Genomic DNA, 25200 nt, shown 5'->3' with positions numbered 1-25200 from the left:
TTGAGTTAGGTTTCATTTTTTAGGGAAGGAGGAAAACTGGTTTGCACTGGAGTGATATTGAGCTCCTTACATCTTTCTTGTGCTGTATGTGTGATACAACCCAGCCACCTGCTGGCTGGCTACCTGCTACACATGAGTTGCAGACGGGTAACGTCTTGACAGTTGAGGTATTTGGTGCAGTACGGAGCTTAGATCAAAAGGGATGCCACGACTGTACATATGGAGTTCATTCAGAGCAGCTTTTGCAGACCAGGAGGTTTGTGGTCTGCAGATGTGGTTCCAAGTCAGGAAGCTAATCTTCCTGGAGGAGGAAATTCAGCTGATTGCTCCAATGTTTCAAGATACTTTGCTGGACTCTAGCCTTGATGAAAGTTTTTTAATACACAACACAAAAAATCTTTGCTAACAGTCCATGAAAAAAAAAATTATTAGTGTCTTTTCTTGACCAAATGTTACTTGTATTGAGATTGATTTTATTCTGAGGTTCCCAGCCTGGTGGCAGTCATATCAAGTTGTACTCCATGAACAAAGCATAGAACTTAAACTAAGGATATGGTAACTTAAATGTTTCAGAAATTAAACTGATCAAATGGGTGTTTACTGCTAGAGGGTTTGAGTCAAATTCTTTATGCACTTCTATGTGTTCTTCCTCAGATAAGTACCTGTATTCATCACAATGGGATGGTTTTGTAGGGCAGAATATACTTCTATGGATGTCTCTGCCCTTTCAAGATATTTACATAAATGGGAACAAAGACAAAAACATGGGGAATATATAAATTCTCTAAAAACTGCAGGAAACTTTTTGTTTAGGTGTGGCTTACCACAAAGGTAATGAAATACTCTTTACCAATTGATGTATGACATGGATGTATGGGGTTGGAAATGTGGGGATTGTTGTTCATGTAACTTTATAGACAAGTTATGCAGTAGTAGAAGTTTCAGAAGACAGTTCTGTTAAATGCTGACAAAGGATCAATGCTCATTCCTGATATTACGAAGAAAATACTTTAAACTGTGAACTCTTCAGCTGTTCAGGTGTCTCACAGGGACTTCGTGTTTTATCTGTTGGGAAACAACGGAGGTAAGTGAAATCATAATATGACTATGTTTGTTAATGAATAATGATAGTGTCTGTCCCATAATAAAGAGTAAGTGAACCTTTGAGAAGGTTGAACCCTTCACTTCAATGTGAAGTGACTGACCAGGTGCATACACATACTAATCTTGGGTTAGTATCTTGGGATCTTGGGTTTTTCGACCATGGGGCAGTTTATTCAGCACCTGGTCTGATGGCCGTAGACGGGTCCCTATCCTTTAGGGGAAAAAGGATCCTTGGCCAGGAGCTGGCGGGGCTCATTGATAGGGCTTTAAACTAGGTAAGAAGGGGGATGGGGGTGAAGCAAGGATTGTTGGAGCTGTGCCAGGGGGAACAATAGCAAGGCCGGGGAATAAGGTAATGGCCCAGCTGAAGTGCATCTACACCAATGCACGCAGCATGGGTAACAAACAGGAGGAGCTGGAAGCCATCGTGCAGCGGGCAGGCTACGACTTGGTTGCCATCACGGAAACGTGGTGGGACCAGTCTCATGACTGGAGTGCTGCGATGCCTGGCTATAGGCTCTTCAGAAGGGACAGGCAGCACAGAAGGGGTGGCGGTGTGGCTCTCTGTATTAGTCTTTCGTTGTTGTAGAACTCAAGGCTAGGAATGACAAGATCGAGTCCCTTTGGGTTAGGATCGGCAGGGACAACAAGGCTAGTGTCCTGGTCGGGGTCTGCTATAGACCGCCGAACCAGGATGAGGAGACAAGAACACAGTTGTATTTTTCTTTGCTAGTTTAGTATTTGGAGGACATCGAGTGTTGCTATTTGGGTCAGATACTAGAGGGTATTCCTGGTGCATGCTTCTGGAGTATGCTGGGCAGGGGATTCAGGGATGAAGAATACCAGCGAAGTGTGAATACGGGTTTAGAATTACTAGGAAAACATTTTCAGACTCATTCCTAGTAATGCTAGGTTTTGTGTGTTGCAAGAAGTTGAAACTACCAAAAGAATTCAGCTTTAAATTAGGTTTTGGCCAGAGGTTGTGGTCAACAGCTTCCCTGTCTGGTCTGAACAATGGTTACAAACCTGTCAGTAGGCTGACAGGAGGCCTGACAAATCTTCGCAGGCCTCAGATGAGGGCTGGAAGTGAATAATACTGATAGTACGTGAAAGCTTTGAGCAAAGTTCTTCCTAAAGACAAGGCAGTCTTTTGACAAGCTTAATTTGCTTGAATTTGCATGGTGATTTTTCTTTTTAACCCATCACTTGGTTGTTTTTGTGGCTTGTTTAGGACTTCCTTGTTGCTTGAAGTAGTGTATCCGTGAGTGTGCAAGCGGCAGAGGCTAGGGGAGAATGCCAACCGCTCACTCATTATATGAGTAGGATGCACACTGATATTTTTACTTGTGACTGAGTGTACTGTGTATGCTGGGCAGGATGAGTTGAACCCATCTCTTTCCTCTTCTGCTCATCTCTTTCCTTGTTGTCTCCTCTTAGGCCCCTGTTTCAGAACAGGGTTAGTCAGGGTATAGTTTCTAGTGCTGGAGTAAGCCTCAGCAACATTGTGTTCACCTTTGGAGGGCAGCACAGCTTGGCAAAATGGTCAGAGGTGCTTTTTCATTACTTCCTCAATGTGTTTTTCTGTCAGTGCTGCAGGAAAAGAGCTCCTCAAGACAGCTCAAGCAGACATTGAAGTCTAATGGCCTACTAAAATGTTGGCACCAACAATTTAGTTTCAAAGCTGCCATGCCTCATGGCTTTTTTCTCAGCAAAATATTATTTTTTCCCTTCTTCCCTGTGGTAATTAGTGTGACCTTACACTGTAAACAGAGTTGCTTTTCTTTGTGCTCTCCTTCCCCATGATGCATATCTCTTACAGCCATTCCCTCTAAATCGGGTCACCTTCACTGTCTGAAGAACTCTATCTTCTGTTAAGAAGTCTATCAGGACCAGGTGTATTCATAAATGGACACTTCGCACCATTTTCTCTCTTAAATGAACTGAAGGCACCACTCTCTCAGGATGATCTATAAAGTCTCTACTTAGGATTGATACTGCAGTCAACAAGCAGAGGCCAAGCTCCTACTGAGATTAATTTTAAACTTTGACCTTATGTTTTTGAATTAAAAAAATTGAAGTATATTTCTTTGTTTTGTGACCTTTGAGTCCCTGAGGCTTACCTTTTGAAGCTCACTTAAGGGTAAGAATAGTCTCTTCTTAGAAAACGCATGCTGATTCACTGCTGTATTTGTTTATCTTCAGAGTGTAGAACTCTAAGGAAATAACAATTACCCCAAAAAATTGATGATGAGATTTGTGATCCTGAGATGAAAGTTGCTTCCACTGTGAGGTACTCTATCAAAATCCATGATACCAAGATCTCCTTTTTTCTTAATATCAGTTGTTCCACAAAGAACTGGTGAAGACCACAAGAAAGGTTGTGCCATAAACCAAGTCTGGGAATTCAATACATTAGAGAAACAACTTGAACCAACACAACTTTTAAAATAGTCAAATTCCCCAATAGTAAAATATCAATGTCAAAAATACAGATAGCAAGGCTAGATGCAGTAATCAAGTATGTCCTGAATTAGTTCCATCGTAGTTTTTAGAAAATTAATGTAGTGAATATTGCTTCCATTATTTAACGACTTTGACTCTCGTGAATGAAAAACTGGATTAGTAGTTAGTAAAGAATTGTCCAGACTTTTATGCTAAATATTAATATGAAATTATTACTCCTACTTTTTTTGTATTATTTTCCATGCACAAAGATTTTAAATCCTCAGTTAACCCTGGGCTGCATTTTTCCCTTTTCTGTGATTTTTTTTCTTATGTGTTGAAAGAAAGGTTCTTGGCCAAAGAGACTGTCTGCCACTTTACATAACATGACTTAAAAAGAAGCAATTACACAAACTGGTTGTTTCAAGTTCTATTTAACCTGAAAATGCATCGTTTTCTGGTTAATGTGAGGAAATTGAGGAGAAGTTGCCAACAGAACTGCCAACAGCCACTGCACATGTTCAGTGTGTTTCCAAACAGACAGTGCTGCAGGACTTTGGCTGTATTTGCTGTTTTCTATTATTAAGTAGTGAGGGATTGTATAGATCCCTTAATTAATATGGATAGGAATATGTATTTAGTTGGTGCCACAAGATGGCATGACAAAGCTGGAGAGGTTTGCTAAGAATTAAGGAAATTATTAAAACAATTCCCGATTTCAATTGCACCTGTTTATCTTTATAGTCTCAAATGGATTGCAGTTGTATTTCTGTCTAGTCAGGCCACATTGAAAAAACAAGCCAAATATCTGGGGATTTGATCAGGTTTATGTGCTTTACCATCTTTTTGGTCACATATAAGTATGTAAAAGATTTAATAATGAAAGTCTTACTAAGCATGCTTTGAGTTAACTCACTATATAACTTTATCTCTAAGGTAAGGGGACTTAAAACCCAAATGTAGCTCTCTACCTTATCCAGGATTTGGTGTCTACTTTATAGGAAGAGCAACTTAGATTCTATGAATAAAATCGCAGCCCAATGGTATAGGGGTTTTGTTTTATCTTTTTTAATTACTGAAATCAAAGGGCTATCATAAAGAGTCTCTGTAAGCAGTAATACAAGTCTGGCTTACTCATCGCAGTGAACATATATTGCTCTGAATTTTGGATTGGTATAAAGTACACTGCTTACGGAGAAAGCAAAATGGAGGGTGTAGTCTACCTTTTGTAATTCTCTCTTCCATTGGAGAAGAAACTTGTATTTTGCTTTCTTAAACTAGTAGCCCTTCGTAAATCAGTTTTGAACAGGGAAGTTCTTTCCTATGTATTTATCAATCCCCTCCTAGGAAATTTATCTGCAATTGGTCTGACTTTTTCCTTTTGAATATTACAATTCCCTGGGTAAATATAAAGAAGGGATCTTATATGGAAGTTATTTTTGTATATTGCTTGTGCAGAGTTATGACTGCTACTTAGTTAAGACTGATTTTCATATGGAGGCTTATGATATGACATTCATCTTCTGTGTTTTATCTTTAGCTCATCAAAATTACAATTTCTTCCCTATTCTTCAGTTAAAGAATACTGAAAGTTACCAGTCTTTGAATGCAGAGAGGCCTCAGTTATTTCAGTACTTCTAAAAGTAAAGGCCATTGCATGAGCTAGTTGAAGCAGCATTTTTCAATTTATTTTTTGGCCATATGAATATAATTGGTATTCCAGTTTTCCCTGTTACAGTCAGTCCTTGCCACTTGTTCTGAGGAGTGCAGGAAAAAAATAAATATGTAAAAACCCCCACCACTCTGTTATTGTGGGGCGTGAAATACAGGAGGGAATTACCTGCTCATAGGTTTGCTGGCTCTCTTAAAAATAGTCACGTGTAAAGAAAACAAAACTGACATTTATTGAAATTCTTATTGCTTATTCTTATTGATTTTTCTTTAGCCTGCCTGTAGAAAGCCAAACTTGTCTCTGTATAATATTTCAGCTACTGAATCCTGAAACCAAAGTGATAAATTAATGTCTCTACACAAAACCTTACATGATAGTACGAAGCAGTGTAACTTTGTCTACTTTAGTCTCCTGGTACAGTTACAGCCCTAAAAGCCTTCAGAGGTCATGTGTTGGCTGAGTTGACTGGGCTTAAACATATTAAGATAAGGATGTAATATAACTGAGTTTATGATCCTTACTTGATCAAAAACCTATCTATGGCAGCAGAATCTTTATTTGCCTGGAGGCTACAACCAAACGCCTGGAAACCTAGAACTAATGCAATACTAAACAGTTTCAAATTTTTCACAGGTTTTGAGCTGGTGTTTTTACCCACTTACAAGAAGACCTTTTTACAGCCTTGGTGCAGAGTGGCTCGAAAGCTGTGTAGAGGAAAAGGATCTGGGGGTGTTGATTGATCCTCACTTGAACATGAGCTGGCAGTGTGCCCAGGTGGCCAAGAAGGCCACCAGCATCCTGGCTTGTATCAGGAATAAGTGTAGCCAGCAGCACCAGGGAGGTGATCGTCCTCCTGTACTCTGCTCTGGCGAGGCCGCACATCGAGTACCGTGTTCAGTTTTGGGCTCCTCAGTACAAGGACATCGAGGCCCTGGAGTGTGTCCAGAGAAGGGTTATGAAGCTGGTGAAGGGCCTGGAACACAAGTCCAGTGAGGAGTGGCTGAGGGAGCTGGGATGGATTGTTCTGGAGAAGAGTAGGATCAGAGGAGGCCTTACTGCTCTCTACAACTACCTGAAAGGAAGGTGTGGGGAGCTGGGGGTCAGCCTCTTCTCACAGGTAACTAGTGACAGGACTAGAGGGAACGGCCACGTTTACCAATGTGCAGACCAAGTGCTCATGTCATTTCACATAAACTGTTATTCTCTCCCTGTTCCCTGTGCTAGCAGATGGTCATTACAATTACAGGGGAAGCTGAGGCTTCACTTATTAATCTCTTTTCCAGAGACAAGGTTGTTTTTCCAGTGTTTCCACCTACTCTGAACAGGCCAGGAACTTCATATAGCTGGCTGATCATGCATACTGGGCCAGCAATTTTCTTTGGAGCTAGCCTTCCAGCCACATAGATAGTTGTTTTTGTACTCTGACATACTAAGTTGTGTGCAGAAATTTCCATTTTGAACACAAACTTATAAATTCTTTATTGGTTACTTAAAGACAAAATTATTATGCAGTTTGCAGTTATATAAATGATTTTGCCCCACTTAGAGCTGAGGTTGTACAGGTAAACATTAGAAACAGTACCCAGCATATACGTGAAACAGGTAAATAATATCCAGAAATAAACACAATGTCAGCAGTGTGTAATTACAGTGGCTACCCAGCAAAAGGTTGTTGCACAGTATCAAGAATTAATGAATAAAGAGGTAGTGGAATTGAGAGCTCAATAACTGTTGAATATACATAAAGAATACATAAAAAAAAAACATCAATTATTTGCTGCAGATTATTGGTAGTCATCTGCTGGAAAGCTGAAGAAGAGGTGTTGTTTTGTTTTGTTTTTGGAGATGGCACAGGTTCTGGACAGAAGCTATACCGTACTGAAAGCTTGCAGGAAGGTACCCATTACCTGCCAGCATTTAAAGCTTCCTAGCCCGACAGGTGTTCACACATCTTTCAATAACAAAAATGGCACCAAACTATGTATTTGAAAAATTGCCTTTATGTCACCTAAAGATATTACTCATTTCTCCTCCTACTCCTCATTTAAAAGCTGTATTATAAGTTTTCTGGGTAATGTCTGGAAGGGGTGGGGTTGCTTTTGTTTAAATAGCTTAATCCTTTCTCTATTAATAGATGTCTCCAAACAAATGTTATCTGACCTTCTACTCCATGACAGAACTGGGTAAACTCAGCTGTTCACGAGCATGCCTTTTGGTGCCTAGAAGTATTTTATTAATGCATCTCTGAAAAGCAAGACTTCAGGGAAGACATAGCTTTTCAAGTGCATGTGCATAAGGAATGACTGGACCAGTCAACATTGAAGTCGATATAGCGGGGGTTTGTCAGCCTTAACAGCAAACACAGGGAAACCCATGGAAAGAGAGAGACAGGGTGAATGGGTGTCTTAAAAGTCACAAGTTTCTTCTAATAATATTTCTATTTCTCATCCAATTTCAAAAGAAGATTTCTTATGCCTACAGTTAAATTTGTCTCGGTTATTTCCTAGTGACTAATGATGTTCTGAATCTCTAGAAGAAGAAAAAAAAATTAAGAATCAGGTTCTCTGGGATTGTTTTCACAAGAAATGCAGAACTTCTGTGACAGTTACTAAGAACAAGACAGGAGCCTCAACTTTGTGTCAAAATCCAGCTCATTCATGAGCAAAGTATCTGTCAATTGCTGCAGGAATGACTCTGCAACTGACAGATTATCTTTCATGGAGAAGCATATTTGCCAAAGAAAAGTATGCTTTGAGTTGGGTTGTGGCGAATAAAGAAAAGGAAAGGATGGTCAGCATTGAAATCCTCTTCCATAACCATGCAGAGCATAGCAATGCCAGCAGTGGCAGCTGCAGCTTCCGTGCCTTCTTCATTCACTTCTACAAAAGCCTTGTGGACAATTTTAGAGAGGAAAAGGTCACGTGCCCCTGACATTCCTGACAAGTCAGCCTTGGCACTCTCAAATAAATCCAGCAAACCCATAGCAATTAAATCTGATTTAAGGTCATAGCTTTCTTCTAGCTTAAATTTTGGCAAGTGCACATGAACATCAGTTGAGTATAGATGCTCTGGACATGTCCATTCCTGGAGCTTCTCTAAGGTGAGCTGCTTTTCCAGCTAGAATTAAAAACACAAATCATTACATATGTCACTTTCAGTAGTATTTAGAGTGCTTTGTATAGTTACTTTGTAGTTGTATAGCACTATGTAAAAACAACCATACCCTTATTTTTGATAGCTCCACATAGATCAAATGAATGTTAACAAAGTTAAGTGGAGTCAGTGCAGTTTTTAGTTGATAAAGTAAAACAAATGTTCTCTTCTTTCTGCTATGCAGAGAAGGGAAAAGCATGTACTGATGGCAACTAAAATTAAACAGGAAGAATGATTAATCTAACTAAATTGAATTGCATAGCTAAAAATCAGTAACAAAACAAACAAACAAACAAGGCAAAGCAAGTTAATTTTGTTTTCATAATCTCCCTGGTTCTGTTCAGCAAGCTAAAGGCCACAGGAACAAGAGCTACAAAACCAGACCACAATTCCTCTCCCTGATTCAGCACGTGCACGTGTTCCCTATTGCAATGTTAGCAGAGCATTATCTAAAAAAAATATGCTTGATAGATTTGGGGCTCTAAGAACATAGGTTCATTAAGGCTTTAATTCTGAATGGCTGAACCTATCCATTAAATAACTTTAGCTTAGCTTAAATGGGTCACCTTTTGCAGTCCAGTGGAGTCATCTTCAATATCATCAGGTAACAGGATGATCATACTAAGTTCTCTTCCCTCATAAGGCAGCTCCAAAACACGGATCTTCATGTCAGAGATGTACCCAAAACGAAATTTCTTTTTCTGATACATCATTTTCACTGTTTTTCTTTCATTCTAGATAGTTAAAAGGCAAGAAAATGTTAAAATACTAATTTAAAGATCTGACAGGTTACAGACGAGAATTGCATGCTTGCAAAAACCCCTTCCTTCTCTACTATATCAGGCAATTATAAAACAACCTTCATCAGACTCCTGGCTGTATGCTTAATAACATATTTTTCTAAAGATACAATGATTTTTTTATAATGCTTGGTTTTCCTTTCACTCTTATGTCACAGTCATTGCAGAAACTGAAAAAAGATTTCTTCAAGTTGCTGTACCTTTACGTTGCTCTAGCAGCAAAAATGACTGGGGAGAGTGTTAAAAGTCAAAGCAGATCAACCCTGTTCAGCATAAATCAGATGACTGTATAGAGCATCTTGTAGAGCTGTTAACACGAGCAGGACATAGAACAAGAAAACGGGGCTCAAACAATACATGCAATCACTTCAGTGCTGTTTACCTGGCATCACAAAGAGGTACAGTCCATAGCAGCCTGTGGACAATGCCAGGCACAGTCAGGGTTCTAGTCTACACGTGAGAATCACCTCTGACATTTTTCCAATAAGTGACAGAACAAAGAGCTTGCTGAATACAGAAAAATACTAAAATCCATAAAGAACCTCTTTCAGTTAAACTGAAAACAATCACTATTTGCATTCTTTTATTATTTTACTTGTAAGTAAATCTTCAGTTTAAGACCTATATTTTTTGACCTTGTCATTGGATATATAATACTAAAATGCATTTGTTTTACCTTATTCAGTCGAAATGGCATCTCAACGGTGTTGGCTTCTTCAAATTTCTCTGCCCAGTTTCCTTTGAAATAAATAGCATTCACCAGAACAAGCTTGGTCATGGCATCAACTGAGCCTTCAGACAGCAGGTTAGGGATTTTACCTTCAGAGGGGACAACAAAAGGAATGTCACAACAAAACCTCGTAATACATTGATTGCATGTGAGTCATCCATAAAATTACTGATGCTATAGAAATACTAGAAATATAAAACCCTACCCCATTCTCATGATAAAAAAGATGTATTTCAGCACCTGTTGCTTTACTTCATACCATGCTTGTTAGTAGTACACACTAATATAACTTTTGATATACCATAATTTGATGAAAATGTAATATTTTAGCATAACCATCACATATGACTCATCTCTCATGATTTGATTCTAGCTACCCAGATGAAAAGAACCAGAGGCAACCTAAGCCACAGAGAGCTCCAACACATCGCTTCAGAGTCAAAATCCTCTGCTGTACCTGCAGTCAACTCTGCAAGGACTAGAAAATACCCGGATTTAGCTTTATTGGATTTAGAAATATTTAAGATACGGACCAGGGTGTCATTTTAGTCAAATTTAGACGAATTCGCCAATTCATTATTACAAATTTATGTTTATACAACTATCCAGCACCTACCATTGGCCTGAACACAAAAAATGGAAATGACTTTGGATTTATGTAACTGTTAAAGTGTCTTGTTTAGGTATTCTCTGGTTCTGTCAGTGAATCAACTGAATACCCTGGGGCAAAACTATTTTTTCTCCATAGGTGGCAGGAAACAAAGCCTATTCCTGCTCCTAAAGTATGAACAAAATGTCTGTTACTTTATTAATGAAAATAGTTTACCTTCAGTTTTCTCCTCTACCCACTGGTTAATTTCCTTCCGGGCTTCATCACAAGCCTGAAGAAAATCAACTGTAGCCAGATCAGCTCCATATGATTTCTGAACATTAGTCAGGAAATCCTAGATTTTGGAATGATAAAGACAGCTTTTATTGCATGTAGATAAGAAAACATCTCTTTATGATATAGACAACATGCGAGGCAAACATTATCACCCGCTCTGAGGTGGGGCTCTGACAGTGCACTGTTTTTTTTTGTTGTTGTTTTTTATTGCCATTTCCGATTGAAACACCACTGAGTAAGCCTCATAGAACATCTGCCACGTATACATCTGTAGTGCTTACTACAGGTGTTCCAGTATTCATCTGTCATTCTCTTGAAACAGGTTCAAGCATGGCTAAGAAAAAAAAAACTCCCAGAAAGGGATAAAAACAGCAATACCTGGCTATGCAGAAAGAGGTGTGTTTTAATATTTTAAGTAATGTGGTTCTCACCAATTAAAACCCTAAAAAGCCGGTAGCAGCAGATACAGGAGAGGGACATTATTACAGCTGCTGTAATCAACCTAGACAGGTTGCTTTTTGTCTTGAGCCCCAAAGCAGCAGAAATGAGCAAGCAATCAAAAGGCTCTGCTGCATAACGTCCTGTAGCTGCATCCTTCAGACTGTGCAGATGCCGACAGATATGGAAATGCATACACAGGTATGCAGCACTTTTGTTGACTGCCCAGTAACTTTTAGAAATATTCTGAGAAATATTTTTACCTCGACTTCTCAAATGGCTACATTTTCATGAAATTTTCTTACTGAAGCAGAAAGTTACAGGCTTTACATTTGGACTTACTCTAGTGGTATTTTTGCCATGGGGCATTCTGAAAAGACAGGAAAGCAACTGAAGGCTGTTTCAAAGCCTCCCACCTGGTTCCACCACACAGTTATGATCTGCGTAAACATACCGGCAAAAAGCTGTAGGACTTCTCTCCAAAAAGCCGATTAGCAGTCCGTAGGAGATAGAAAGCATCCCTTCTGTTTATATCTGTGGTCAGAGTCCGAAATCTGGAGTGAATGTCTTCAACTTCATCAAAATGAAGTGTCTGAAACAAAAGACACGAACTGCTGCTGATGCTGTCTCTAAACAATATGCAACGTGTCTGTACAGTCTGCCTGGTTTGTTAAATTGAAGAAAGCAAGCAAAAGAAGCTGGAAGCTGCTTAAGAGACTTCTGTAGATGCCAAAGAATGAAAGAAACCATTCCCTAGGGACTATGTTGGCCACGTCAGTCACTTGTGTTAAGCTACTGCTTTATATTTAGCCCTGAATGAAGCTGCTGACTGTAATCCAGAGTCCTACTCAAGTGATGTCTGCATATTTCCCCTCCCTGGGCCACTGGGTGGTAGGTCTTATTCCAAATGGGAAATTGAAAATAAAAATGATGCCACAAAAACACTTTAGGTTTCTGGCCTCTGTCTTTGGCCATAGGGAGCCTGGGTTTTTGGTTTTCAAAAGATACAATGAAAACTAGGACAGGGTTTATATGAGCACTTAAGGAGGATGAGGTCTGGAGAACAATTATATTTGATGGTTTCATGAAAATATAAGCACTTTCATATAATAACTATCATCTTAAATGCAGTTATATTTTATATTATATATATATAACACATACACACATGCATATATGTGTGTGTACGCACATACAGACACCCATACACAAGTATATACCATATTATACACCAGTACCTCCTTTCCCAGCGGGAGGCTGGCTAGCCAAGTCTTACAGTAGGATAGCGAGAGCCACCAGACCTCACTGACAGCAAAGGCTAGAGCAAAGCAGGGACATCTCACCCACACTTAAATCAAGTATTTCTCAGTAGGGAAGACTGCTGTGGAACAGCCACTGAATCCAAAGCAAAGCCCTTATTTTACCTCACTGGGTTTTGGTGTGGCCTTGCTGCCCACATCAATTCAAGCTGCATTGCACATACAGATAGAGCAAGAGCAAGACCAGCACAGAGGCAAATTACAATAGGATTATGAGCACAGAAGCAAATTTCTATATGCTTGTAAACCGCCCTTCGTGCTTATCAATCACTGTCTCCTTAATTAGCTGTGTTTTCATAAATAAAGCATTATGCTATGGGAACATGCATTACTGACGGTTAGTGTGCCGAAAGACACACAAGCTTCTTTTGCGTTATTTCTGATCTCAGTAGATTTATCCTGGGAGGGGCTGACAGTTGAATCATAAGAAATATATGTTCAAAGTCTGTTTGTACAAGTAGTGATTCAATTTTACTGTCCTATTCAGTAAGCACAGCACTGGTTAATAGTGTAAAACAGTTCTTCCTAAAGTTCAGAATACAAAGGTGAAATTAATCATAAGCAAATACGTTACAAGGACTGCAGCGGCAATTCTCATACGCCCTTTTGCACGAGCAGACATTTGCCTAACAGAGAAAAATAGCAGCAACTGAATCCCTTTTGTGCAGGAGACCCCAGGGGAAGTTAGCACACTCCTACCTACACCAGCTTTTGTAATTTGCACTCGGAGCTGTGAAACCACCAGCTCTAGAAGACTAACTTAAAATGCAGAAGCTACTTGCCCCAGCTTCCATGGGGCAGGCGTGGAAGGGCTGATGAGCTGGGTCTGCGGCAAAACCCAGGGTGAACATGCCAGACCACTGTCTTTTGAACTCTTCTATCTAACCTAAGGCGACGGTATGAGTAGGCACGTGGGCTCAGCTCCTCACAGATATCTGGGTGCCTAGCTGCTACTAAGATACTGATGTTGAGGTAGCAGCGTCATGCATTATCATAGCTGTCATGCTTGAAATATAAAACTATTATTATTTCTCACTTTAAAAATACACTTGGTATTATTAAGCGTGCTGTTAGTAGCCATGTATTACAAAACAGTAGTTCTCTGTGGAAATGTCTCATGAAAACTAGTCAGCACTTGCTACTAGAAACTCCAATTTAATTAAATGATGACTGATAAATTAGTGCAATTAGTTTACTACCTCAACAATTAACTTAAGTGAAATTAAGTGAGAGACTGGGATGATAGCAAAGATGGAAGACAGCGCTGGAGAAGGACAGGCAGATAGCAGAAAGAGACCCCGTGAGTGTGACAAAAATTTTGCCCCATGCTCATAAAAATAAAGCCCTCCTTTCATTTTTCCTGCCTCTAAAACTTAATGACTTTAAACATTAATAAAATATAAAACAAGAGAGAAAATGTTGCTAACCTTCAGCACCTGTGCCTCTGTATTACCTTTGGCCCCTAAAAGGACCATCGCCAGAGCTGCAGAAACACTGACAGGAGAGAAGAAAACATTTCCTGTTGGGTTGTTCTCATTAACCCTTCTGAAGAGATCAAGTGCAAATCTGCTGTTCGCATTGCTCAGGTTCTCCATGGCTATAGCTGAAAAACAAAGCATTCAGTAAGGGCTCCAGGAAGCACTCCTGAAGGACCTAACGCGACTCGGTGAGTCACAAAGGTTGGAATAACCTGGGTGCATCTGGGTACAGAACCAGCAAGAAGCTCGCTCTCAATTCACCTTAATAAAAAAAAAAGAAATGAAACCTGTCCCGTTGAAAAAGCACTTTTTCTCCCCCACGTACATTTGTGTATTGCACCCTTCCTCAGCACGCTAACTTTTCAGACACTATTTAACAACACAAGAAGCTGCATGCCTCCGTAGCACAAACCACGCTGCAAAAAGGTGCCAAGCCCCCCGGAGGCATACTCACACTTACCTCCCGGGACGTGTACGGCACCGCTGCTTTCACCAGCCTGCTCCGCCGAGGCCAAGCTCGCACCGGGGCACACAAGCACCTGAGCAGCCCCACGGGTGCAGGCGGGGAGCCCGGGGCTGCTGTTAGCTGCTGAGGCTGTGCCCGCTGCTGAGAGCAGGAGCAACCCACAGAACAGGTGCAGCTCCAGGGCGGGCACCGCGCCCCGGAGCGGTGACTCGTTTTAGCTACATCCCCACCAGGAGCCCTTGGGAAGTGGGGTGAAAGGTGTGAGGGCTGGGTCAGGCGTGAAAACATACTCAAAGGCTGGCGGTGGTACTGGTTAGTACTGTAAAACCTTCCTGCTGGAGCAGGAAGACTTCTCCTTCTCTTTGCTTGCAGGGGGGATTTTAGATTTGGTGGTTTCCAGCTTCTCTATTCTATCAGGTCACTTCACCGTGGACATTTTGTGCTTCTTCCCCCCCACAACCAAGACAGCAGCCCAGCAGTACCACTGCACGACCGCCCAGACCCAGCTACGTGGAGAATCTCGAGCCAAAATCAGGGGATTTCCAGCCTAGGCTTTCTGTAGAAATTCTAAAAAACCACTGCTTTGGCTGCTAGACAATCATGATGATGATTATTTTTTTTTTTTTTAGAAAAGCCTAGATAAAAGGCAGAAGGAAAAGCTTACTTTTACTTTCACTTACAGCACCACACCGCGATAGTGCTTCTGTGGCGCCGTGTGTCCGCATCCCCCCAGCAGCACCCTGTGGGGCGTGCAGGGGGAAGCAAAAATTCCTCTTTTCCTTCCGTTATGGCCCCATTCCCGCAGAAACCACACTGGGGCAGGGACTGCCCCATCCCCCTCCTGCTGCTTGCCCACCTACCTGCACCGAGCTGTGCGGAAACCCCGCTGAGGTCCAGCAGCCTCGGGGCGGGGAGAGAACCAAGGCCAGGGGCGTGAGCAGCGACGTGCAGCCCACGCCTGCTGGTGGCTGCTTCCCCGACACCAGATGATGGCTTCATCCTCAGCACCTGGTGTGGCTGATGCACCACGCCCACCCTGACAAGCATGCACCCTTTAGATGCACTCCAATGCACCGGCATCCTGGCCAGAAATAAGTGCTTGGCTTCAGAGCTCCTGCCCGAAGGGCTCTTTATAATGAATCCTAAGACTGACCCCAAACTTGGCAGTAATCCCAGTCAGCACCTAGGGTATGCAGCATTTGGCAAAGCCCAGGGTAAAGAACGAATTCCTAATGTTAGGTGAAAGCTGACTGCCCTCCATCAAGTAGTTGTTTTCTTCCTATTACAGGTGTTGCATGATTTGTGGTCACAAAAGAAAGGAACTCCCACAGCACCCACCATGAGTTCATTTTATTATTTCAGGAACAGCAAAACAAATCACTGTTAGCAAAGTCACTTTAGTTTTTGTCTTTGGCATTCAGTTAAAGTTCAGAGGTTTAACAAACCATGAATAGGAAAAAGATATAGATAGAAAATAAAACTTTGGCATTTAAATACCACAGAGGAACCATATGCTTTTTATTACATTCTTTGTTGAAGGACTAATAAACTAGGTGATAGCTAATATACCCAGGTGTCACAAAGTGGTAAGACAACGATCCTTACCCTGTGAAAACCTGCAAGGTCACTTGTTACAGAGACATACTTTTATTCCCACTCTTGTGTAAGTGCTGTCCAGTTATCATCCAAAAAAAACAAATCTAGTCAGGATGCTTAGTAACATGTAACAGGTTGCCAAAGCCTCCTTTCATCTCCCTTCACTTTTATGAAAATGTTAAATGCTCTGGAAGAATGAAAAAAAACAGAGTACTGGGGATGGGAAGAAAAACAGGGCACACAGCATGAGACGTCTTCCAATCTGTCAGAAACAAAATCTACTTCTTCCTTTTCTGTGAGATGTCACTATCTGATTCACTGTCTGGTGGCCACAAAAAGGAAAGTGTGATGGGAACTACAAGCACAGATTCAACCGTTCACTGAGCATATTTCTTGTCAGCAACAAGTTGGAAAACTCTCTACCCAGGTGCACAGGATAGCAAACCTGTTTTAAATGGCAGCTGCTGTCTAAGTGTCTCTGGTACTGTATTGAAGCCCAAATTAATGACAAGAGAAGTGGATTCAGGCACAGTTAAAAGAGGCAGTTAGTGCAAAAGAGTAATCCTATCCTAAAGGAACAAAGTTACTGTGTTAACAGCAGCACTTCTGTCAAGACATCTTTTTAGGGAGAGCAGTATCTGCCACAAAACAGAATGCTGGAAGTTTTGTTGTGCCGGATGAAGAAGAGGAATGGATGATCAGCAGTGAAATCTGGAACGATCATAGCACAGCGCAGTAACATCACTCCTGCCGTGGCAGCTGCTGCTTCAGTGCCTTCTTCATTGACTTCCACAAAGGACTTGTGAACCACTTCAGAAAGCACTAGCTCGTTACCAGCTGAGATGGCTGAGAAGTCTGCCTTCTGTAAGTTGAATGCATCAGGCATTCCCATCTTGCTCAGAAGAGGTTTCAGATCATAATTTTCTTCCAGTTTAAATCTGGGTAAAGACACCTTCACCTCTGTCATGTCCATCATTTCAGGATTAATCCAATCTATCAGCTTCTCATATGTAAGTTCTCTTTCCAGCTAAAAAAAAATAAAAGTCCCCAAAGTTACATAATTAAAATCAGAAGAGTCACAATTTTATGAAGGTGTAAGTGGTGGATACTGTATCTGTTTATATAGCGCGTAATGTGCGTCTTTTTCTGGAGCTTACGGGGTCTTAAGCCAAAGTACAAGTTTCATTACTTACTAGAGACTATGGCTTCAGCTGAGATCAAGCCTGTATGCTCTCTGTGGTAGACACATTACTATGAGATAGTATCTCAAAGTTTACTTTTATAAAACACATTAGACTGTAAAAAAAAGTATTTTTACATATGGGAAGTAAAAAAGCACAGAAGAACTAACAAAGGTCCAAAAGAAACCAAACCCAGTTCTTCCTTTTAACCAAAAGCTCCTGTTTTGGGATCTTCCAGCTGACAGGCTGGTGAAAAAGCCTGCTTACAACACCCTTTTTAGCTAATGTTAGAAAAGCTTACTAATTGCTTGGCCAGAGCACAAGGCAACCAAAAGCTGTATCTCTAAAACAGAAGAGACCACAGACTTCCCTGTGAGCATGCTTCTAAGTAGAGGGCCAGTCACCATGTGCCAGCTGTTCAGTAAGGAAGACCTATGGGACAAGCTATAGGAAGTCCATATTCGAAGTTGTAATTGCTCCCCCAGATCTGCTCTCATCTGGTGCTCACTGTACTAGGGCCTCACCATAACCACAGCTAACTCCTGCTCCTGATGAGGGTTACAGCTTCTTCCAGAGCCTCTGACTTTGGGGGCAGCACACAGCTTGACCAGTTGTGAAAAGAATACATGCCACTTTGGGGGCAGGGAGATATGGGACATATTTCAACCAATCCTGAGCACCAGTGATATCATAGCTTTGGAACGGAACTGCAGGTTCACATGCAGTACCAAACTCGCTTCCCTGGACAGATACAAACTGTCTGGATTTACCTCAACAGCTTACCTTTTCCAAGCCAGTAGATTCATCCTGGATTGCATTAGGGAGTAGGATGATCATGCTGAGTTCGTTGCCAATATATGGGAGCTCAAGGACTTTGGTCTCCATGTCTCCAATATAGGTCATGTTAAATTTATCTTTTCTGAACATCATCTGCACAGGTTTGGTCTCATTCTGAAATAAAGACATCAACAGTTACTACTGAGCCAGTATGCTGTTCTTAAAATATGAAGCAGGCAACCAGTTACTTAGTGCTTTTTAGAATTTTGACTGTAGAGACACCTAAGTATACTGCAGTGTACAGCTTTGTCACTCTTCCATAAAGAATAAGATAAGAATTAAGGATCCCTGAGATTTAATTTCTAATTGCTAATGTGGAAATACATGTGAAATTTGTTTTAACACGAAGAAGCAAGAACACACATTTGTTCAGTTAAGAACTACTGAGAAGCACTAAGCAGAGCTGGTAAGAAGCAGGACCTAGGCTCCTTGCTTTAAATTAATACAAAATAATTTCCATTTAGGTATTTTTATTTCACTCCACGTGGCTCTAAGCACTATAACAAAACAATTGAAATATTTTAATATGCTACTAAAATGCATTGAGAGCATCATTCTGGATTTTTAAAAGTCACAGGGGTAGTAAGAATGTATAAGATTTTTCTGTTTCATTTTTCACCATCTCCTTCCATTTACACATGGAGCATCAGCTACTTTTGTTTACACTTTCCTCCTTTTCAGTTAAGTTTAATCACTTTTCCCCTTACCTTTACAAGATAACTATACGAGGTTGTTGTTTTTTTAAAGGAAAGTCCATTGAAACAATGCCCTCTGATTATGCCAGAAGTGATTTTGCAACAGCAATCAATGACACATGAAAAGGATGGATAAGTAAAGAAAAGGCCACGCAGCATGCCAAAAATCATCCAGCAAGTCACAAGAAGTACAAAAGTCAAAGATATGCTAGATGTCATAGGATTCTGAGAAGACTACTGGGATGTTAGAGTAACTCTAATCCTGGACAGACTGTAAAATAACTAGCTTAAAGCTTCAGATTAGCACCTGGGATTTCCAACTGTTCATTTGAGCCTACTCATTGACTTCTGCAGCTCATCAGTGGCTAGTCATCAGCAGGATGAAATTACAAATTTAAGTTATTTGTTTGTAACAAGGAAAGAGGTTTGCAGTTGTCTGCATATCTAAAAGTGAGTTCCTTGGCTGAGCCAAGGTAGCATTACTCAATCTCACAGTTACTTGGAAAAAGTTGTATCTCAATCTCAAAAGACTAGAGTCTTCAAAAACAAAACTGTTTGCAAAGAAAAAAGTAATCCAAGAGCTCAGCTGGGCCTCACACCCAGATACATCCCTGGATCTGTGTCTGCAGGAGGGAAAGGAAAGAACCCTAAGCAAATACATAAGCTTGGGTTTTGTGTCATCTCTGTGGGGAAACTGATGGCAAGCCCTCCTTCCAAACAGAAACCAAGTCAGTCCAGTGGTTTCTGAAGTGGTACAGTATGTAGCATGGGGAGAGCAACATAATGCCCTACATGAGAAGTGGAGCAGTTTCAAGCATTCTTGGATATATTTCATCACTGTGAGAGTGACAGTTTGAAATCAGGCATGAGGGCTTTAATTTTGCATAGTGCTTGTTTTAAGCAGGTGAGTTCTTACGCAATTCACATCACCAGTTCGTTTTCATCCTGGAGAAATAGTTGTGTGATATTAAGGTTCACGTAATTAGTAGGATTTTTAACAGAAACTAAGCAAAGAGCTTTCATATCAAGGGGACAGGCAGTAAGAAGCTCCACACAGCCTACCTAAGGTAACGCTGCCTGAATGATTTGTTTTTCCTTCGAAGTTAAATATATTATTGTATTGTCAGCATATTAGTACATCATACCTTGTTAATTTTAAATAGTGTTTCGTTTGTCTTCTCTTTGTCAAACTTCTTTGCCCAGTTGCCTTTGAAATAGATGGCATTCACCAACACAAGCCTGGTCATTGAATCAAGAATTCCCTCTGCCAGCAGGTTTTTAATTTTACCTTTAGGATACATTGAAAGAAAACACAATTTTTAACAATGGCATGTATATAATTATCACAGAGAGTATCTAATGTGTATTAATTACTGACTAATTAAAGGAATTATGTACCAATCAGAGAGAGTTCAATAACTGTGGTTTCTTTTTTTTTTTTTTTGGGGGGGGGGGGGGAGGGAAGGGCGAAGGGGAGGGTCATCAAGAATCACAATATGACATCTTGAAATAGCTGTTTATGCAACTCTTGACTGCCACTAAATGCAGCAGGGAGTTCTGCAAGACACTCACCTTCAGTCTTTTCTTCTACCCAGCCGTTTATTTGCTTTCTGGAATCCTCTGTAGCATTCTTGAAGTCAGTCTGTTCTAGTCCAGCATGGTAGAATTTCTGACTTGATTCTATAAATGACTGCCAGAAACATTCAAAACAGCTTTTCACCAATATACTTTTACAGACATTCAGTTACAGATGATTTTTAAATACACAGAAAAATCTATCCCCTCTCCTCCCCCAACTTCATATAAAGCTATTAAAGTTTTGTGTGACGTTAAAATTACTTCTATCACCTATTGAAGATAGCAATTATTTTCCCCTTTAAGTCAAATGGCTTCTTTTATATGCTACAAAGTTCTACAGACTCAATGTGCCTAAGATGTTTATTGTTTTTGCTTGAGTCAGAAAACATATGATGTTATAAACTTGTCCCTACATAAACTTCATTGTCAAACTTCCCAGGCTAATGATAACTTTTAGGGTAGAAGGGAAACAGATTTTTCTTAGAGAAAAGAAAAATTCTCTCAGATTTAATATAATTAGATCTTTATTCACAGATGTAAAATTCAGAGTATAATGCATGTAATTCTGATCTAATATAGGAACAAAACTAACATTCTTCATTAAAAAACACCTGTAAATTAGGAAGCACTGTAGTGACAACATAACAGCATTTGTTTTTCTGCAGAATTCTTAGACAGAACTCCATCACTCCCAGGAAAAAGAAAAAAATTAGATGCATACCTCTATTTCTAGGGAAGCACCTCATGAACCATGTACCTAAAAGTACCTATTATCCTTATTTACATACTCTGATAAGGAAAATATTGAGTCACATACTCCTCCTAGTATGTTCTCTGGATGACTTACTTAACAAAGAAACCCCAAACACCATCCATGCTGGACAGCAATAACAAGCATTTTTCACCATATTTACGCATGATCAAAGGAAAACAGATTCGTGAACCATTTGGCCCATAGCATACCCAAAAAGAATGGATGATGAAACCCAGAAGATTTAGAGTCTGATGGATTTTATAGTGCTTTGCACCCCTTATGCATTCAGATTGCAGAGTCATCTAAAATGATCTGTTCCACCTAGTTCAGACCCCAGTCTTCTGCATTAACTCTCAGGTTGGTGGGTCTCAACCTAGAAAAACTTGGAAAGTAAAACCCAAAGATTTTGTCTGACCTCCAAAGGGAATACCTAGCAAGTACATTAAATTTGAGATGTTTTGAAGTATAATGTTTACTTACCGAGAGAAACTCAAATGTCTTTTCTCCATAAAGTCGGTTAGCAGTTCTGAGGATATATTTGGTGTCTGGATCGTTAATTTCAGAGAGAAGTGACTGATACCCATTGTGAGCATCCTCAGCTTTGTTCAGAGAAAGCACCTGTAGAAAGACAAATATCCTCAATGTAGTCCACGTCTTCTTTGAAGCAATTGCTTCAGCACAACTGTGTTTGTTTTTTGTTTGTTTGTTTTGTTTTAATGAGTTTTGGGTTTAAACACTGTGACTTGAAAACATATCTCCATCATATCTCCTATTTGGAGTTCTGCATTCAAGTCACATATGATGTACCCAGTCAGATCTTGTTCAAGTAATAAATAAGGTTGCAGAAAAGAGAGCAAGCATTAGGTTCCTTCACTCTAGCCGAGCGTTAGAAGACCACAGAATGGTTGAGGTCGGAAGAGACCTCTGGAGGTCATCTGGTCCAACCTCCCTGCTTTCTAAGGAATCCATCTAACCCCCAAAGAAGTCTGAGTCTAGATACATCTTGCTTTTTTCTTAATGCTGCACCAGTTTCTTCTTGGAAAACTGGGGATTTATAATCCCTATCCTAGAAAACCTAGGAAAAACCCTGTTAAAATCCAAAGACCAAAAGAGCCTGAAGCTAAAAACAAAGCAAAACGTCATGATTTCACATTGTTTATAATAGCACTGAAGGATTTTATTTAGTATCTTAGATCCAAACAAGCGAGGATACAAACCTGATCCAGTCCTTCAAGCAAAAACAGAAAATAGGCTGCTGCAGTTGTTGTTAATGCAAGCACGGATTTAAACTACCATTAAAACAACATCCCAGCTCCGCTCTCATTCTTCTTCATCACTACTACCATTGTTACAAGTGTAAATGCCTAAGTTATCTATTAGAAATTACAATGCCAGGAAGAAGGAGGCAGGCAGCACCTCAGTGAATGTGGGATAAACTGTACTGGAACTAACAATGACACGCTTAAAGGTTGGACTATTTAAGTGTCTGGCTACATGTTCAAAACATGCGCAGTCTGATAGTCTGATATTAAGCCCAAAAAAAGATGATAGAAAAAAATATTTTATGTAGCTGGAGATTCACGTTTAGCTATAAATATATAAACCTACAAGAAAATATATAATTATATATAATTTATATATAAATATATAAAACCTACAAAAAAAAAAAAAAGATTCCTCTTAATAACATATTAAGGAAGATCTCTATCTCCAAAACAAAACCCCCCACACAACGTAAGAACAGGAACCTCTTAATTTTATTCTGAAGGAAGCCCCCCCAGTACACAAGTACAATAAAACACATGTACAGCTTACGTACATACCAAAGGAAGACCTCTGCTCTCTGAGGCCAGAATGATTTTAACAATTTAGCATAAGCACAGACTATAATACAGATTTATAGTTCATATGGTCCCATCAAATCCAATACACTAAGTTTATAGAGACATACCTTTGCTATTTGGGCTTCAGTGTTACCTTTTGAACCCAGCAAAATCATAGACAAAGCAGAAGAAATACTAAAAGGAGAAAAGAATAGATTCTGTGTGCCGTTTTTCTCACACAGCTGTCTTAAGAGGTCCAATGCAAAAGTGGTATTTGCCACACTGAGGCTATCCATGATTCAGAGCCTAGGAGATAAAACACAAAAAGAATGTCTCAAATCTATTTGAATACAAACTGATAATCTATTTCTGTGTTTTACATTTCCCAATACTAAAATACTAAATACTCCTACCTACATCTTTTGAGATATGCATTCATGACAGTATTTTGTTTAGCATTTGTTAGAACAAGTCTCCTTTGACTCCACAACAACACTTACTTGGTTTACAGGATAACCAAAGCAACACGGCATCAGAATGGCCGAATTCCAAACTTACCTTTTCCAAGCCTGTGTATCTTCAGTAATACCTTCAGCGTACTTGTTCGTGCGCAAGCTGTATTTTAAACCTAACAGCAAGCCTGGTAGAAGTCAGCTGAACGAGTTGACCTACAAGATTCAAATGAAGTTTATCTGCTCAGCCTGACAGATTAGTGCAATTTCCTGCTGCAGTACAAAGAAAAAAAAAAATCAAAGTCCACTGCAGCTTGGCTTTTATTGTCTACAACACGGAAATGTGTGTGATAAAATAGACGGGTCATGGAGAACTTGATGGTACATGCATGCTCCGATACATGTAACTCAGCACCTGTCAGACTTTACATACATCAGCTGCATAGATAGCTAACTAACCTGACATTAGACCACGTACCTATAGAAGGAGTACTAAGTGACAGAATGCTGAGTTAACTACAGTACCACCAGATGTAAGATATCAACTGACAGTCATTTGTGTGTGCATAGGTGTGTTTTTATTGTTGAGGCAGTGCCTGGTGTTGGTATGCTGCTACAAAATACAAAACCAACACCTAGTCCATATTCCTGATCCGTCATATCAAATAAAGAGGACGAAAAAACAAGTAGTGCATGCGTTCTTTTCCTTCTATAAAAAAAATCCCTGCTAGTAGCTTTACTATAGACAACAGTAGGAACTGTCTTGTGTTTCTCTTCTCCTATAACTGGAGGAAAAAAAAAAAAAAAAAAAAGCTCGGATTGAAACGATCCTCCAATTCTGCCTGAAACAGGCGTGATATAACTACATGCACTTTACAGCGTATGTAGGAGGCACTTAGTATTTTCAGTTCACATTGGTTATTCCGACAAGCAGAATTTTCGCTATCTGTCAGACTGCCAGCAATGAGGTTTTTGACCTGGAGGTTCCAGAAGTTTCTGCAGGCTTTCCACGACAGTCAAACCTTTACAGGCAAAAGGATGCACCTCACACCATTTGCCTCAAAATCTGCGCATTTATCCAAACTGCGAGAAACAGCGCAACAGCTGAGACGCGGGGCAAGGAGCAGCATCTTTAGTTACCCACATTCTCCCCACAGCTCAGGAATCGTAAGGGCTTTTGGAGACGATGCAGAACAGCGTAAGGAACAAGAAAACCCAAGAGACAAGCGCACGTTGCCTATTTCCACCAGCCTGCCACAAGCCCCTCGCAGACTACGCCATAGACAGGCGGCTAGGCACACAGCACCATGCATGCGGTGGCGATTTTGGGGTGTCCTGACCCCAAATCGGATCTCCTGGGCTTTGGGAAAGGCCGCTCTGGGCTGACAGGGCTCCCCGGGGCACCCGGCCCCAGCAAGCTGCGGCTCTGCCCCGGCCACCGCCCGGTGGCCGCACCCCGGCGGCACCACGGCACGGCCACTGGTACACAGCCGGCCGCCCAGCCGCAGCCCACCGGCTGACACGGGCTTCCATGAGGGGAAAGGAAGCTTCGGGGAGGCGCCAAAGAGTCCCCTTTTCCCCTCAAGGAAAAAAAAAAAAAAAAAAAAATCCAACCCACACTGCCCGTATAAAACAATACAGCAGAACACCCGCCCCACTCACCCAGCCGGCCGGCCACCGGCGTTTCCCCAGCCTCTGCTCCGCCCTTCCCCCGGAAGCCTTGCCCGGCCATGGGCCGCCCATCGCCGGGGAAAGGGGCTGGAGGTTCTAGAAGAGAGGTTCCCTCCACGGCCGCC

General features: G+C 40.7%; 2 protein-coding genes across 4 annotated transcripts; both read right to left on the bottom strand.

Annotated features, from left to right (window-relative positions):
* Window positions 1-6665: 6665 nt before the first annotated feature.
* On the bottom strand, window positions 6666-15410 carry LOC118161219 (leukocyte elastase inhibitor-like). 2 transcript variants are annotated; one of them, XM_035316338.1, is made up of 7 exons: window positions 15349-15410; window positions 13972-14147; window positions 11680-11817; window positions 10728-10845; window positions 9848-9990; window positions 8938-9105; window positions 6666-8335 (listed from the first exon to the last, which is right to left on the bottom strand). In XM_035316338.1, the coding sequence occupies exons 2-7, from the start codon at window positions 14137-14139 to the stop codon at window positions 7934-7936; spliced, it is 1137 nt and encodes a 378-aa protein (XP_035172229.1). In that variant the 5' UTR covers window positions 14140-14147; window positions 15349-15410; the 3' UTR covers window positions 6666-7933. The 2 variants fall into 2 exon arrangements, with proteins under 2 accessions (XP_035172229.1, XP_035172230.1); XM_035316339.1 differs by lacking the exon at window positions 15349-15410 and adding an exon at window positions 14483-14935.
* Window positions 15411-15818: 408 nt separating this feature from the next.
* On the bottom strand, window positions 15819-25181 carry LOC118161218 (serpin B6-like). 2 transcript variants are annotated; one of them, XM_035316336.1, is made up of 8 exons: window positions 25067-25181; window positions 23511-23620; window positions 23081-23258; window positions 21610-21747; window positions 20370-20487; window positions 19943-20085; window positions 18049-18216; window positions 15819-17111 (listed from the first exon to the last, which is right to left on the bottom strand). In XM_035316336.1, exons 3-8 carry the CDS (start codon window positions 23246-23248, stop codon window positions 16707-16709), a joined length of 1140 nt encoding a protein of 379 aa, XP_035172227.1. In that variant the 5' UTR covers window positions 23249-23258; window positions 23511-23620; window positions 25067-25181; the 3' UTR covers window positions 15819-16706. The 2 variants fall into 2 exon arrangements, with proteins under 2 accessions (XP_035172227.1, XP_035172228.1); XM_035316337.1 differs by lacking the exon at window positions 23511-23620 and having other exon boundaries at window positions 25067-25140.
* Between the last annotated feature and the right edge of the window lie 19 nt (window positions 25182-25200).

This window comes from Oxyura jamaicensis, chromosome 2 (assembly GCF_011077185.1).
Source record: "Oxyura jamaicensis isolate SHBP4307 breed ruddy duck chromosome 2, BPBGC_Ojam_1.0, whole genome shotgun sequence".
Classification (NCBI taxonomy): domain Eukaryota; kingdom Metazoa; phylum Chordata; class Aves; order Anseriformes; family Anatidae; genus Oxyura; species Oxyura jamaicensis.
This window is presented reverse-complemented; position numbering and strand designations above follow the sequence as displayed.

Bases quoted from the DNA above. Each gene is read 5' to 3' on its own strand.
- LOC118161218 (XM_035316336.1), bottom strand. From the start codon at position 23,248: ATGGATAGCCTCAGTGTGGCAAATACCACTTTTGCATTGGACCTCTTA. The intron at 20,488-21,609 runs GTAAGTAAACAT...TGTTTCTGGCAG, and splicing joins AGACATTTGAGTTTCTCTCG to TCATTTATAGAATCAAGTCA. The intron at 17,112-18,048 runs GTAAGCTGTTGA...ATTTTTTTTTAG, and splicing joins AATCTACTGGCTTGGAAAAG to CTGGAAAGAGAACTTACATA.
- LOC118161219 (XM_035316338.1), bottom strand. From the start codon at position 14,139: ATGGAGAACCTGAGCAATGCGAACAGCAGATTTGCACTTGATCTCTTC. The intron at 11,818-13,971 runs GTTAGCAACATT...CTTTTGTTTCAG, and splicing joins CAGAGGCACAGGTGCTGAAG to ACACTTCATTTTGATGAAGT. The intron at 9,106-9,847 runs GTAAAACAAATG...TTAACTATCTAG, and splicing joins TGCCATTTCGACTGAATAAG to AATGAAAGAAAAACAGTGAA.